At 38.6% G+C, this 16862-nt stretch overlaps 1 protein-coding gene across 1 annotated transcript in view; it reads left to right on the forward strand.

Moving 5' to 3' along the window:
- The window catches only part of LY75 (lymphocyte antigen 75), a 94732-nt gene that overhangs the window by 32038 nt on the left and 45832 nt on the right, over positions 1–16862 (forward strand). The window contains exons 8-17 of the mRNA XM_042471671.1: positions 484–641; positions 2632–2742; positions 3268–3356; positions 6228–6397; positions 6619–6815; positions 7765–7907; positions 10184–10265; positions 11105–11176; positions 13016–13136; positions 15865–15900. Coding sequence (XP_042327605.1) covers positions 484–641; positions 2632–2742; positions 3268–3356; positions 6228–6397; positions 6619–6815; positions 7765–7907; positions 10184–10265; positions 11105–11176; positions 13016–13136; positions 15865–15900 — 1179 coding nt within the window. The remainder of the gene's footprint in view (positions 1–483; positions 642–2631; positions 2743–3267; positions 3357–6227; positions 6398–6618; positions 6816–7764; positions 7908–10183; positions 10266–11104; positions 11177–13015; positions 13137–15864; positions 15901–16862) is intronic.

The raw sequence follows: 16862 nt of genomic DNA on the forward strand, positions 1-16862 counted from the left end.
AAGAAAGATTAGAAAAAAACTGCTGAATTGAATTATATTCATAAATCCAATCTATATTAAAGACATGAAAGACCTGTACACATTATGAAGCTCTTTGAAATTTTAGGACAAGGGACATGATTTGTATCCTTCTGGATCCTACTGCATGCTATCACTCCCCCACAACTGTATAAATATGCGTGAGGCCTTAATACCACTTTGTACTGCGCCTTAAGAAGTGGTGCACAAAAGCTCATGTGAAAATAAAAACCAGTTAGTCTTAAAGGTCCTGCCACATTTCCCTTTTTCCTCCCCCTTCCTTCCTTTTTATGCTGCAAGGGACTAACATAGCTTCTTCTTTGAAAATTCCTGTAATTGTGAGGTACCTTAAAATACTTCACTGCAGTCTTAAAAGGTATTCTAATTTGGATACATCATTGTTTGATTAGCAGTATTACTTGTTTGAATTACTTTAATTACTTTAATTTCTACTTTTAAATATAGAAACAAAAGATCGAGCGTGGACAGGCTTCATGAATGAGGATACTCCAGCCTTGTTTAAGTGGTCAGATGGTTCTGAAGTGGTGTTTACTTACTGGGATCAGAATGAGCCAAACCTTCCTTTAAACAGCACTCCCAACTGTGTAGCCTATTCAGGAAAGGTATCTACAGTATTTGAAAGACTGTATCTCCCTATGTGAGTCTCCATGAGCTTAAGATCTGCCCAGGGCAGCGGCGGGGGGGGGGGGGCTTTCTCCCAGAATTCTCTCTGGCTGCTCCCAACATATGGAACTCCTTCCCTGGGAGATCTAGTTGGCCACCTTCCTGCTTTGTTTCTGCTAGCAGGTAAATAACTTTTTATGTGGGTAGCATTAGGTTTTTAATATGTTGCAGCAAATGTTGCAGCAAATTGAGCCAGCATGATGTAGTGGTTTGAGTGTTGGACCATGATTCTGGTAACCAGGGTTTGATTCTCTGCTCAGCCAGGGAAACCCACTGGGTGACCCAGGACAAGTCACACATTCTCAGACCCAGAAAACCCACAATAGGGTTGCCGTAAGTCAGAAACTACTTGAAGGCACACAACAACAACAGCAAATGAAAATTTTAAAGGTGGTGTTGCATTTCTAATTTATTATATTTTAAATGTATTTTAAGTTGTGTTTTTAAAACAGAACTTGGATTTAATTGCATTTTAACTTTTGTATTAATAGCTTTTTTGTTTTACTGTGTGTGTTTTTAATGGCAGTATCTTGTCTTGAATCCCATGCTGGGAGAAAGGTGGGATATAAATTAAATTAAAATCCAATAAATAAACAGTAAATAAAGGTAAGGAATATCAGCATTTTGTTGGCTAATGTAACCTTGGACCCTTTATTCCAATAATTTGCTGCCCAACATATTTTTTGTAAGATTCAGAAAAGGCTATAAAGCAGAAGTAGACAACTGTGGTAGGTGGATTCCAACTCCCATCAGCCAATGATGATAAATTGTGGTAGTTGCAGATCAATGACATCTAGAGGGCCATAGATGCCTTCCCCATATTGTTTATAAATATTCTCATTCATCTCATTCCTCTCGCTGATAGAAGAGCATGTGGGTGACACACTAGCAATGGAATCCTAACTGTGTTCACTCAGAAGTACAGTTCTAATGTAAGTCTGCACAGAATTGCAGTTACTCCTGCACCTGCACAGGAAATTTTAGTTCTCCAGAGTCACATTTTGTTGTGGTACCACAAAACTAGGCCTACAGTGCAGACATTATGTACTACGGTGTTACCTAAACATTTGTCAACAGTTTTCTAGATGTTGGCCACTTGCCATCAGCAAGGTTTTGCTTCTGTTAAAAAAAAACAACTGCCCTTGATATTTGGGTGTGTCTTTTGGTTTGGCTGTTTTTTGGTCCCAAATGAACCAGCAAACAGAAGTAATGTTTTCTTGTTGTAAGTAGGTTGGCTTCAATTGGAGAAATCAAAATTCTGTCCATTTGGACAGAATGGCAGTATCTAGCCTTGCTAGAATTTGTGTGTGTGTGTGTGTGTGTGTGTGTCAGGAAACATAAGAAGTGTACATTAAACCCTGATAACATTCTATATCTTGAAATTCTCATTGGGATTGGTTAATACCTATAGTTCACTTGATGCAAGTAATTTTTAAAAAGATTCTAGTGTATGAGGGGGTATGATGGGTGGTCTTCTAATCCGAAAAAAGAATTAGAGGGTGTTTCTACAACTGGGGTTGGTTGTGATAAAATCATAAACCTCCAAAAAACCCACACATTTTCTACTGTGTTTCTTTTCCCTGGGTCTTCCACAACTATTTGCGAGAAGTGTCTCACACAGGTGTCAGTTTTGGTGGAGCAACAGTTTTCTCATATGTGGTTTTGCTTCACTTAATTATAAAGGTATTTGAGCCAGGTGCATGAGCAACAGTGGTTAATGCAGGGTTTTTGACTCATATCCACCTTGGGAAATTTTTCACAGAAGAACAACAAATGATAACAGTTGAATAATGGCAAAAACTGTTAGCATGAGTGTATAAACAAATTAAACAAATTAAATAATCTCAAAATACATAGTTATTTAAAATTACTTAAAATAAAAAATAGTCTTCAGGATTTTAAAAAAGACCTTTTTCCTCTTGCTAATAGTTGAGTCGGTGGAGTATCCTGCCTTGCGAAGAAAAACTAAAATATGTGTGCATGAAAAAAGGAAAAGTCTTGGATGTACCTATATCTAATAAAGATTGTCCTTCAAGTGAGGTAAAGTGATATTAATAATTCTGTTTCGACTCAGGTGTGGACGTGCCTATCATTTTTTCCAGTTGGAATATCACAATCAAAAATTATTAATTACAAAATGTAGCCTGGAACAGCATGTGTATTTTTCCTAGTGATTTTGAACCATTTTTTAAAATCTATATTATTACTTCTTCCTGAGCAGTAAAAAAAAAAAATGCTACTTTTCTGCCTCTAAAAATGTAATGAGGGCAAGCATGTTTGCACCTAAGAGCAATTCAGAATTCTAAGTAGTGTGCTAGTGAATTCAGTCCTGCTTTGTTTGTTCATTGTGCTGGGGCAAAACTAATTGGAAAGGGTTAGCTTATTCTTATGGCAAATCCTACCCAAACAAGCTAGGTGTCATAAGCCAACAACAAACACTACCATGCTGCCCATTGAAAACAATACAATATAGGCCAGCAATCCTTACTTAATATTTAAGAATGATAATTGTATAATGTCTGTTCCATTTATATTTGATTAAAAGAATATCATTCTCTAAATTAGGAATGGAAGAAGCATGGAGATTTTTGTTACAAAATTGACAAGAGTGAAGTATCATTTGGAAAACTCTGTAATCTCACTATAACAAACAGGTATTGTGTAATATTTTGCTTTGAATAGTGAAAACAGATAGTTGGTATGCAAGAGACAAGACCAATTTGCACATGCAGTTGTTATTATATGTATGGAGGTGAAAATACACCAGCATGGTACAATGTTTTGACCATCGGATTAGGACTCTGGGAGACCAGGCTGAAAACCCTTGTTTAGCCATTGAGGCTCACTGGGTAGTCTTGAGTCACACTCTCTCAGTCTAAGAGGAAGCAGTGGCAAACCTCCTTGGAATTAATATTATGTAGAAAAGCCTAGAAAAGCCAAGGTGAGAATTGACTTGGAAGCACATAGCAACAAGAGCAGCAAAAACAAAATAATTATACCATATCCTTGTGAAATAAAATATTAATTTCCCCTAAGATTAGTTATGCATCCCAATCCACATGAAAGGAGATACAAAATAATGCAGCAACTATAGGACCATAGCATTAATCTCACATGCAAGCAAAATAATGCTCAAAATTCTTCATAGGCTCCAGCTATGTAGAGAGAAATTTCAGAGGTGCAGGTGGGATTCAGAAAAGGAAGCGGCACCAGGGACCACGTAACAAACATAAGAAAGCTAATGGAGTGCACCAAGGAGTTTCAGGGGAAAAAAATAAACGTGCTTTATAGTTTATAACAAAGCATTTGACTGTGTAGATCATGAAAAGCTCTGAAATGCACTCAAGGACATGGGGTTACCAGTACATTTGATAGTCACAATCTGTACCAAGGTTAAGAGGGCATGGTAAGAACTGAATTCAGAGAAGCAGAGTGGTTCCCAACTAGTAAAGAGGGTCAGGCAGGACTGTATACTATCACCCTATCTGTTCAACTTATATGTTGAAAACATTATAAGAAAAGCAGAGTTAGATTCAGAAGGAGGAGGAGTGAAAATAGGAGGAAGGAACAGAAACAACCTAGGTATGCAGATGGCACAATAATATTGGCAGAAGACATTGAGACTTGAAGCAGTTACTAAGGAAGGTCAAAGATGAAAGTGCAGAGACAGGGTTAATGTTAAACATAAAGAAAACAAAAATAATGATCACAGAAGAAATGCTGTACATAAATTCAATCTGGACAATGGGGAAATTGAAATAGTCAAAGAATTCCTGTACCTAGGATCAAACATTGAACAGAGTGGAGACTGCAGTCAAGAAATAAGAAGAAGACTAATAGCTTTATCACACTAGTGAGATCCCGCAGGCAAACGGGAGTTAAAAGTGATTTAAATTAAATTAGGATTTAAACAACACTTGCAAATTCGCGGAGTTTATCACACCAAATTGCTTCCAAAACGAAATAATGCAAAGTTAAACCACAGTTAAAGCGGAGAAAACCAGCAGATTTTTTACTTTCAGGTTGTTCCGAAAGTAACAAGCTGTCGGTTTCCTCTGCTTTAACTGTGGTTTAACTTCACGCTATTTCACATTAACTGTGGTGTCCTGTGATAAACTTCAGGCATTTCTGGGTTTTCTTCACGTTAAATCACATTTAAATCCCGTTTGCCCGTGGGATCTCACTAGTGTGATAAACTCCTAGGAGTGTGTAGGGAAGCTATGAAAGAATTTGAAAAGATCCTGAAGGACAAAAATATACAACAAAGCACTAAAGTTAGAATTGTGCAGGCAATAGTATTCCCCATTGCCATGTTTGGATGGGAGAACTGGTCGATGAGGGAAGTGGACAGAAAGAAAATACATTTGAGATGTGGTGCTGGAGAAGAGTGTTTAGGATATCACAGCCAGCCAAAAAGTCAAGCAAATAGGTCCTTGAACAGAACAGTCAGTTCTTGGAAGCCAAGGGGCTGGATAGATGGGCCTTACGGGGCACCATCATGACGTGCGAGGGGCAGCGCTTCCGAACACGACTCGCCCCTTGCACGTGACGAGGGCATCAAAATGGCGGCACCCTATACATACGGGCGCTGCCACTTTGATGTGATGGACGCATAGCGTCTGCACATCCCGGTGCCTTTGTGACGCCGCAAGTGCGCCATTGGCGCCTTGTGGAGTCATAATGGCACCGCAGAAAGAACCCGCTTTTGCGGGTTCTTTTTGCTGTGCGAAGGAGCCGCGTGGTTTGTCCGCTGCGGCTCTCTCATGCAGCAAACCAGGGCAGCGGCAGCAGACCGCCCTTTTTGGGCAGTCTGTATCCCGCCTATGATTATCAAATTGAGGCTGTCATACCTTAGCCACATAATGAAAAGACATGGGGAAAGGTAAAGGGGAGAAGAAGGAGGGAAAGATCACAAGCAAGATAGAAGGACTCAATCGGGAGGCACAGGCATGGGTCTGAACAGAGCAGTGGTGGATAGGGAGTCTTGAAGGTGTCTAATCCACAGGGTTGTCATGGGTCGGGACCCACTGGAGAGCAGTTAACAACAAAACAAAGGGCCCGTAAAGACAGGCCAAAATACAGCTGCTTCAAGTACGATACTGATACGGTGCTATATGGCGCCCATGAATACACTTTCCCATCCTGATATTGTTAGTTATATCAGGATGGGAAAGTGTATTTATGGGTGCCATACAGCACCATGACTGACAGTGTGACCTTTCCCTCTAATTTTACTGTTTTCCATCCCCCTGACCTTTTCTTTACTTGTGGTCACCTGCATTTTGTTTGAAGGGAAGACCTAAGCTCAAAACCAGTCAGGAGAGCCTGAAATTATCAAAAAAAATCCCTCCACATCCCCTTAAGGATACAGGGGGACGTTAAAAGTCAACACAATTTGGGAAGGTGCAGCCCTCCAGTGTCCAGCTGGAGGCATATGCTACATGTGGAAGTTGCTTGATGCAGATTAAATGTACTCATGAATTATAAGGAAAATTACTTTTTAATGCTAAAACTCTGACTTACAGGTTTGAACAAGAATTCATAAACACTTTGATTAGAAGGCATAGCAGAGTTGAAGGAATGTACTTCTGGACTGGCTTGCAAGATATCAAATCTACAGGAGAATATAGCTGGGGAAGTGTAGGTGGAAATTATGAAAAGCTAACCTACACAAACTGGGGTTCTTTTCAACCAGGTAAGTTTATGTACCGTATATAGGTGACTATAACTTGACCTCATGTGTAAGTCTATTGGATTGATTTGTTGACCTAAATTTTTTAACTTATACACGGTTATATATGGTAAGTGCTGCAATTTAATTAATAGTATTACCTTGAACATTTCTCTGTTTCTTAAAAAAAAGCCATACAAATAATTAATATGTAGATTATTATTATTTTTAAATCAACTTCCCAGAAATTCGTGGAGGATGTGTGGTTATGTCAAGTGGTAAACACCTTGGAAAGTGGGAAGTCAAGGACTGTAAAACATTTAATGCTTACTCTATTTGCAAGAAGTATGTTGGACCAAAGAAAGAACCAGACACACCACCTAAGGTCACTGACCCATGTCCTCAAGGATGGCAGAGTGGATCAGGTCTTGCCTGTTACAAGGTAGTTTATTATTCTTATTAAATGTCCTGATTGATCTAGTTCACTTACTTGAAAACACATGCACACATGCTCACACACTTCATGGCTGTTGTTGTTTTTGTATTACTTTGGTTTTGTGTCTAAAAACTTGCAGAACACCTTAATATGATTTATCTTGTTCTTAATATATACTGTATATATTTCCAAATGAAAGTTTTCATTATTATATTATTTGATAATAAGATGGTATTAGCTATTTTCCTTCCGTCTATAGTCTACCATCTGAGTAAGGACATTGACTTTTATCTTGAGTTTCCTTTATATGAACAAGAGGGGCCCTTCTGTTTCTGGAGGAATCTTTTGTCCTGGCAGACACTCCTGCTGCTATAAGAATTAGTGGATGGGGGTGTATTTTCAGTGGTCATTTTTCACTTGTTTTCCTTTCCCCAAAAGGAAAGGAAAAGGATATTATACAGTATTATACAGTAAGCCACTTCAAGTACCATTTTGGGAGAAGGGTGGGACACAAACCAAAGAAAATAAATAAACAAACTGTTTCATAGAATTACTCAGGTCTCTGGAGTATATTTTTAGGAGTGACATTACAGGAGGAAGCAGCAGCAAAAACAATCTTCCCCATTTCACCAGAAAAGCATGCTATGAATGAAGTAACACAGAATCTCAGGATCCCAACCCAGAGACTTTGGATATTTTCTTGGGTCAACTGTTGTTAGTGAACAAGACAGGTAACAGGATGAAATACAAGGACATGGGTAGCCATGTTGACCAGAACAATAAACTAAAGTCCATATTGTGGTAAAACCTTTATTAGGCCAACCAAACCCCCACAAAATTTGATTCACCTAAGTGAAATATTATGACAGAGTGAAATATGTTTTTTAAGTTGTAATAGGCAAAGACCTGGCAAAATATTAAACAGCCAATTTTTTGTTTTTATTTTCACATAAAGTTCTTTCATAAAGAAAGAGTACTGAGAACAAGAACCTGGGAAGAAGCAGAGAGATTCTGTGAGGCTCTTGGAGGACATCTTCCTAGTTTCAGCCACTTGGATGAAATGAAAGAATTCCATACAATACTGAGAGAGACCATCAGGTAATATAGTTGAGATGCTTATATTTTGGGAAAAATCAATTGATGTCCAAGTCCACTTCAATATCTTTATGTAAATATAATATTTGTGTTAAGATAGGTGATACATTGATAAATGTTCTGATAGTCAGAAAAAGTGATTTGAAATTATATTCTGTAAAATCCTCTGCCTATCAGTGTGCCATTGTGCTTCACCAAGGGGAAGGAGGCAGAAAGATATCTATTAGGCTGTATTCAGATACTCTTGTGTGAAAAAGAGTGGATACTAATTATTTTCTAATAATTTAACATTGCTTTAAACTATTTTTTCTTTAAAAAAAACCATACCATTTCATAAATTGAAGAAAAGATACCCTAATGAGTGAGTGCTTCAGCACTAAACCTTTCCAATATTTTGGACTCTCCACGTCTAAATGTTCAGCCTGTTCTCTTAAATAAAATCTTATTAGCAAATACTATACTTAAATATTACAGTACTTGGCTTTTTGAAAGCAGATCAGTGGTTGGATTATAAAGGAAATTTCAGTATTAAAGACATATTATACAGAGCATTTTTTTGGTATGCAGAAAAATAGAAATTATCAAGAATTAAGGGATGAAACAGAAAGCCTCAAGAGGCGGCTTCAAGCTGCCCCTTCTGAAGATGGATTGGGGCCACAGCAACCGCATGCCACAGCCCCAGACAGCCTATTTCCAGCCGAAAAAGGAGCGGCAAGGAGCTGTTCCTTTTGGGGGTGGCAAAAAGACAGCTTTTCTGCCCCATTACGGCTGGAAGCTGGCTTTAAGGCGCTCGACAGCACGCGGCGTATAAATGCCGTGTTACTAGAGTAAGCCAGCCCCCATGTAAATGGCTGGGTGGCTTGCGAGTGTGTGGAGTGTAAATGCCATGCTCCCTTGCTGCCCAGAAGATGGCATAAAGGGGCAGTCTGTTTCTCCCATTAGTTGCAGTTAAAAGTGACACACTGCATTTCCCCCCAAACTTGATTTTGTTTTGCCTTATTATTTTATGACCCAATGGATTCTTTAAAATACATGATATGTATGAATGTGATAGACAGAATTACAAGATACTATTTTAAAAATACAAAGGCTTTATGACAGTGTTGATTAATATCCGTAGAATGTACAGTTCTCAAAATTTTGTGGTAATATATTATCTTGTCAAACTCATCTGTTCTGCTTTTCATAATTTCTAGTGGTTATGACTGTTTACACTTATTACCAAAGTCTCAAAAGAAATTTCATTTTTCTGTATTTTATTGCAGTCATAATTATGATGTCACTCCTTTTGAAAATGCAAGATTTCAAATTTGCAGTGCTCTCACTACTAGAAAATAGAATACCAAAAGAAGACTGATTTGTGTTTTAATATGCTCCCATGGTCAAAGCTTTTTAATTTTTATATCTGCTTTGAGTCTTGTATAGTTAGGAACTAGGATTATGTTCTGCCATCCATCATAGCAATTACATGTAGGGTTCCCCTTCAAGGAAGGCGTGGCTGTTTCCCTCCTGCTGTCCTCTTTCTGGGCTGTCAAACATCTTTTTATTCAGGTAGTTCTTTGTTAATTAACATGGTGCATCTACACTAGAAATAAGGCAGTTTGATAACACTTTAAATCCTGTGGCTTCATCCTATGGAATTCTGAGATTTGTAGTTTTACAAGGTCTTTAACCTCTGCCTAAGACTGCAGGTGTCTCACAAAATTGGAAATTCTAAGATTCTTTAGGATGGAGACATGGCAACTGTCAAACTGCACTACTTCTACAGTGTAAATGCACCATGAGTTACTGTAAAGGATCATTTGACTTGATGGGTGCTTTTAGGTCTTTTCTTGATCTTTCTTGATCTATTGTTTTTGATTTAACTAGTGTAACCTAATTTTATTGCCTTTTATTCTTTGGAAGAAATGTGGGGTGTAAATCCATAAGCAACATGACTCATTTTGCATCTTGTGCATTCAACTTTTTCATGAGGACCTATAAACTTAAAGCCCAGCTCATGTAGGCTGAAGCCACATGATCTTTATGGCTCTGTTTTGTGTGCCTTGTGGGCTTGACCTTTATGGATATGTTAAATCAAATACCTAAATGAGAGATGTAGTGAGAAATTGGGCAGGTCAGCACAGTAAAAATCTTCCAACATACTTACAATTTGAATGTCAGCCCAGGACTGTGGTATTAGATGTGATTGTAGTTGTCTGGTACTCGAGGATTAAAAAGATTAGAGTAATTGTGCAGAGAAATATCCTTACACTGAAGTGTTGTTTATTTGCTTACAGCAATGACAGATGGGTCTGGGTTGGGCTTAACAAGAGGGATCCAGGCTCTCTAGAGTCATGGCAGTGGAGTGACAACAATCCTGTAAGTTTAAATTATTGAGAATGATATTTGAAAATCCAATCTATCTGCAGGACAAATGTGAGTGGAATGTGAAAGAGACTGCTTGCTTAACGAGTACAGTACATTTCACAAATGAAATAAGGAACCGAAATATTAAAATCTTCATTTTACATAAAGTATATTGTAACATTTTTGATAAATAGTTTAAAAATGTAACACTTTTACCACTTTACTGTTGCTTTTTATAAAATGGGTTGAAATCCCATGGCCCTCTAGCTGATGTTGGTCAAACACACTCCATTAACCTTCACCATTGTCCATATTAGCTGGAGTGGGGAGTTTTGAATCCAGCAACATGTCAAGAGCAGCAGGTTCTCCATCACAATAATGAATTGCCAGAAGAACTTGTCTTTCTTTTAGAAATAATCTACTGATTTCGTACATGTGCCCAGGTTCCTGATTGCATCTGCAGACACTGTTCTAATCATTCCATTAAAAGAAATGGATATGTAGACACATGTTTTGCTAAATTAGAACAAATGGGAAGCCCATTCAGGTAGAATTGTTATGTATTCATAGAAGACCACACAGGACTTTTTATCATGATCACTAAGATGTGCTCCTTGCTGCCATCCCAAGATCCTTACATGCTTCAAGCATAGCAAGGGCTAGACATTTTGTTTTTCAGATATTGCTTGACTGCAACTCTGATCATCTCTAGCCAACATAGATAGTGATGATGCGAGCTGAAACTCTTGCACTAGGAATTGCAGCTGTTGTTGGCACAATATACTGATTAATAGTAATGGAATGCAATTGTGCAATAATTTGCAAACCTGTGTCTTTTCTTATTTCGAAAGGTATCTACTGTTGTTATGCCTGCAGAGTTTAGAGAAGATGAATATGATACTAGAGACTGTGCAGCACTCAAGGTATGTTGTAACATTTTTGGTGAACATCTGCCTGGGACTGACTTCGGCAGTCACTCCTGTGGTAATATATAGGATTATTCTATGAATTCTAAATACTGTACAGTGAAACAGCACAGAAATACTGTGATTTTTATCAGTTAACCCAATAACTATTTTAACCCAATTAATGGTTATATTACATTTAGAATTAATTTTAAAATTATATAAACTAATCTTTGGTAATCTTATATATACAGTATACAGGTAAGTATTTATTATAATGTTTGTGGAGTTAGGAACCCAGGATCCAGTATGATGCTGAAACTTGTTCTGCCATTTAGGCCCAGAAGGGATGCTTTCTCAACAGGGAGCGCACAGAACTCCCCCAAAATTTATTCCGTGGTTTGTCAGACAGTCTTTGGCAATGAGAAGTATTGATCATTACTCAAGCACAAATTCAGCTTTAGGCTCATAATGTTTAGACAGGATTAAGCCCAGCTAAACACAGCCATGCATTTGTCTGAGGAAATATGCATCCTAACTAAATTTACTTGGAGGAACATACCATTAAATTTATTGGAACTGCTACTTGGTGTGTATAAGATTGCATTCTAATTGCATTGACTTCCCATATCTCAACAAAAGGTTTTCATCTGAGCCAAAGAAACCAAACTGTATGTGTATATGAAAAACATATTCTAGAGAAAGTAATAGTCAGGGGAAGAGCGTTTTGTTTTGTTTTTTAAAAATTAGCCACTTTTCCCCTGATACCTCTAGATAATCAGCTTTTCTACTGGGCTGTTTTAGTGGCCTTCAGGGCGCCCAGTGGTCAAAAATATTTGTTTGTTCTGTAATACCGCCAAATGGCCTGAATGCTCTCTAAGGGCTGCGGAGGGCATTTCCACCCAAACGTCAAAAATGATACTTGTAAACGTTTTCCAAAAAAGGTCTTGTCATAAAATGCCCCAAAATGTCCATTGGGGATGAATGATACATTTTCACTGCATTTTGCAGCTTCCTTGGGGCAATTTAGGCCCAGGAGAGGTCTTTTTTAAAACACAGAAAAAGCTCATTTCCTGTTATAAAACAGGTGTCTCCTGGGCCTTAAACACCCAGTGAAAATGCCTCCATAACCCCAGAATGTGTTTGGGGTGTGCATATATATATTATATATATATATATATTTGTGTCCCTAAGAACCTTCAGACAGCCACACCTCTTGATTGCCCCTGCTGCAAACACACACACACACACACACACACACGTGTGCGTGCGTGCGTGCGGGCGTGTGTGTGTTTGCGTGTGTGTATAGGAGCAGGAGCAGTCAAGAGGTGTGGCTCTCCAAGGTCTCCTGGAGGGCTAATGCTGCCCTTTAGCCTTCCACAGTTGATCATCTCTGTTCTCGAACATTAAATCCTGTCATCATCCCTTGCTTTCTGAAAACTGTCTCCTTCCAGTGTTCCTTCTTTATAACAAGCAGCTAAATAGGTTGAAATAATATATTTGGACATTAAATTGCAATTCCTTGTATACTTTCTTGGAAGAATCTTCCACTGGACATAGACAGACATTTTTCTAATGCAGAGATCTCTAAGGTCTTGTTGTTTTTATCTATTGAAATGTCCAGTGGAAGAAAGGAGAAAATAGAGATCAAAAGACCTAGAGAAAAAGAAAAGAAAAGTCTTTTATAAACAGTTGGCCAGTGTTCAGTCCTATGCACATTTACCTGGGATTAAGCTTCACTGAACATAGTGCAATTTACTTGTTACTGTGAGTAAACATTCATAAGATTGTACTTCACATGCAGAAATTGGTACTGAATTTACATATTTTCATTGTTTTTATTTTGCTGTTGCACAGACTCTTAGATCCATACGGCGTTCATACTTTTCTTACTATTTTGAAGACAGAGATGAGGATTTTTACTTAAAACCTTTCCACTGTGGTTCAAAACTTGAATGGGTGTGCCAGATCACTAAAGGTAAGCTTTTAGTAGCAAACCTCTGCAGCTCAGTCCTCTGTATAGTCAACGGTGAGTCCCACTGTAATGGATGTGGCTTATTCCCAAGTATGTGTGTTTAGGATTTCATTTAGTTCAATATGTCATTGTGAACTGTTGACCCAGACGTCCATGTTCCTGAATTGTAGCATTCTAAAAACTGAATATCAGTTTTTTCAGCCTTGATTTCTTATAATCTAAGATTGTAGTTGTTGCTGTTTTTTAAAAAGTGGTGCTTAAGTTTTTAAATTTTTTTGGAAACCAGGGTTTGATTCCCACTCGGCCATGAAAGCCACTGGATGACCTTGGGCAAGTCACATGCTCTCAGCCTCCGTGGAAGGCAATGGCAAACCTCCTCTGAACAAATCTTACCAATAAAACACCATGATAGAGTTGTAATTAGCTGGAAACAACATGAATGCACACAACAACATCAACAAAAAAGGGGCATTTGCATGTGATCTAAAAATTATTCTCTTGCTTCCTATCTGACATAACCAACATTCACTGGAAGAGCCAGCCTTAACTTTAGGTGAAGTGAGGCATCTGGATCCAGCACCAGAATTTGAACACACTTCAAGTCAGATTTTAAATTAAACATTATATTTTTACAATTGAGAAAGTGTACTGTTTGGATTTTCTTTTGTCCTGACTACTGAAATGTTTGGGGCCACTCTTACCAATTTACTAATGCTGTAGCAAAAGTCCTTCTTTTGTTTTGAAACAAGACTTTATTAGAGGTGCATGGTGTCAGCTCAAAGCATCAGGCTTCATCATAATCTCCTTTCTAAGTAGTAATTTGTCATATAGTAAAATGACAACCTTGTGCTCTGGTCTGTTCTACTCCATCAGCTGTCACTTGAAGGACTGGGATATTTGGAACATGGTGACATACATCACCTATTTTTTCCAACTCCTTGCAAGAACTTTATTTCATGTTCTTTCCCAAATGTTGGATTTTGCTTAGTATTCCTGGTCTATAAGCAGAGCTTGTTTTTTAAAGTAATAATAATTTATTACTCATTGTCCACTGCTTTTACCAATACTGATAACAGTTATATGATGACCATATTACTTTTTAGTTAATTTAGAACCTTTACAGACTGGTGTTGTATGCCAGTGTGGGGGCGGCATGCGGGCATGGCATAGGCACATCAGCCACCCCCATGGCAGTGTCTTGCTGGCCTTAATGTGCACAACTGCACAACAGGAGGCATCATGGCACTCAGTTGGTGCAATGTTTAAATGTGCTGCACCAAAGGAGCACTGAAAAGCCACCACCGCCGTGGCTAGGATGCCCTTTTCCGTGGCAGGAAAAGGACCAGCTTTTTACAGCTTCTTTTTTCTCTGTAGCAAGGCCAGGTCGGGGCCACAGCATGCAGTTGCCGTGGCCCTGATCCAGTAAGGAAAGGGGTGTCACAGAGTTACCTTTTGAGCTTTTGTATTTGTATTTGAAAATTCATAAACGGTCCCAAATAACTTTCCAGAAACAGTTTTATAAATACCATATTGTATCTTGACAGACCGCCCTGAAAGGGCAGCCTGTAGCTATCCATTTTTCTGCTGCAAGTGTAGTGGTGGAATTTTCCTGTTATAATAAAAAGCCTTAGAAAGATGGAGTTACTTGGGTTAAGAGAAAATTAGTTTTTTAAATTGAGATTTGAAAACTAGAAAACTGGAGCAAAATCATAAAAGTGCATCATGACCTGTAAGGGAAGTTTGCACCAGCAAGGAAGACATAATATACACAATTTAAGATAAGGAGACATTGTTGATGTTAAAAGGGGAGACTGTTGAAGGCTGCTGGATTCCTAAGGGAATAGTAAAGAGTAAGAAATAGAGTTTTAATGTATGCATGTATCTCTGACCTGATTGTAAGAATTCTGTATGTTTAAATTTTAATTGGCCAATGAAAAGTGATGAAAACCTTTCTTTGTGCAATTGACTATAAGATTAGGCCATTTTGTCTGGTTCGGAGTCTCTCATTTTTGGAATCTTGAAATCCACTGAGGACATTATTCTTTGCCGGTTTTAAGAATAAAACTTGGGATTTTCAACTTTCTGGGTCCTTTGCCAATTCTTGGTTTCGTCATGGATCTGAGGCTTTGTGATAGAAGGCCCCAGGTGCCTAGGTTCCCGTGGTTTTATTATTAAATTGAGTGTTGTCTATAACACAAGGAGGCTGCACCACCCAAATGGCGTGGCCTCTGCTAATCTGTGCACCAGGTGCCATTGCTGCACCATTTGAGCACTCGCACGCACTGATAATGCATGCATGGCACAGAGACGTTTGGACACTGCACTTCGCCTGCATCATCATAGTGGCTCCCATGTGGACATGGCCAAGCCATGATGGCGCCAGTGGTGTGCGGTAGGGCTTGGGAGTATGCAGATGCTCCACATTCCCAAGCCAGACTGCCGCTTTCCGGCAGTCTGTACCGGGCCGTTGTTACACCAAAAAAATAAATAAATCAGTATTATTTTTTTAAAAAAACTCAATGTGTTGTCTTCTTGTGAACCTTCCCCAAAATAACTAGCTTTCTTTTAAAATGTGGTTCCGTTCAAGTTTATGACCTGTAATGTTCCTATACTGCTTGCATATTTGTACAACTAAACTCTTTCTTTAATTATGCTGTTGGAGGAGGGGAAATCACTCCACTTCCAATCATTCAATATATGCAGTAATGATTTTTCCTTCTGTTTTCAACAGGCCGTACTCCAAATATACCAGAATGGTACAAACCAGGTAGGCAAATGTTTTATTTTCATCCATTGTTACTCATTAAAATGGTTTTCACACATGGGGCTGTAATGAGGCAGTGATCTTGAAACAAAACCTCTGGCAGATTCCCTAACTCCTTTCCTCTAATAACAACTTGCAAATAGAGGGAATTGTTTGTCTGTTCTTGGCTTCACTACAGCAGCATCACTACGGATGTGAAAAATTTATAATTTTTGCTGTTGCCATTGTTATTGTTGTACTTCTCAGAATCCTATTGGCATTTTCATCCTTGCATGGTTCCCTATCAGGCTGTGAGACTTTTTTTTCCCCTTCCTGCATGGCTCACATTTAATGTACACGTTTTAAACACATTTTCTCATTGACAGAGGCATGTTTCTGCTCCTCACCAATGTACAAATTACAGTCATGCGCATTTTTCAAATGTACATATGTTTTTGTGAATTTTGGGTGGGGGGAGGCAGAACATATCACAAGCCTCAGAATCAAATGGATTTCCAAGGCAACATGGACTTTGTCCCACTGCCAGTCTTGGGAAGTGCAAAACTGCTGTTTTCATAGGAAGATCCAAACCCAACAATTTGTTTTTAAGCCAAACCATTTCAGATGGCCAGAGGGTGTATCAGCCCAGGAAGGATCAGGTGGTGTGAGGAGACAATAAAATTCCCTTACGCCTTATATGATTGCTTACACTAGCCTGACTCTACAATTTGAGCAGCTCCTAATTCAATTGTAAACTGAGCTGCCTCACTCTGTCCCTAGCTGAACCATCAGTTTAATTCCAGGCTATCCCTTAAACTATGTTTAAAGGAGCCTAGAAGTAAAGAAGAATTACATATACAGTTGTCCCTCCATATTTGCTAGGGTTAGGGGAACAGGACCCCCATGAATATGGAAAAAACGCAAATAACAAAAACACTGTTTTTACCTGAGAGGACACTTTCTAGGAATCTCTAGGTTCTCCAGTG

The sequence above is a fragment of the Sceloporus undulatus genome, chromosome 1 (genome assembly GCF_019175285.1).
Source record: "Sceloporus undulatus isolate JIND9_A2432 ecotype Alabama chromosome 1, SceUnd_v1.1, whole genome shotgun sequence".
Lineage (NCBI taxonomy): Eukaryota > Metazoa > Chordata > Lepidosauria > Squamata > Phrynosomatidae > Sceloporus > Sceloporus undulatus.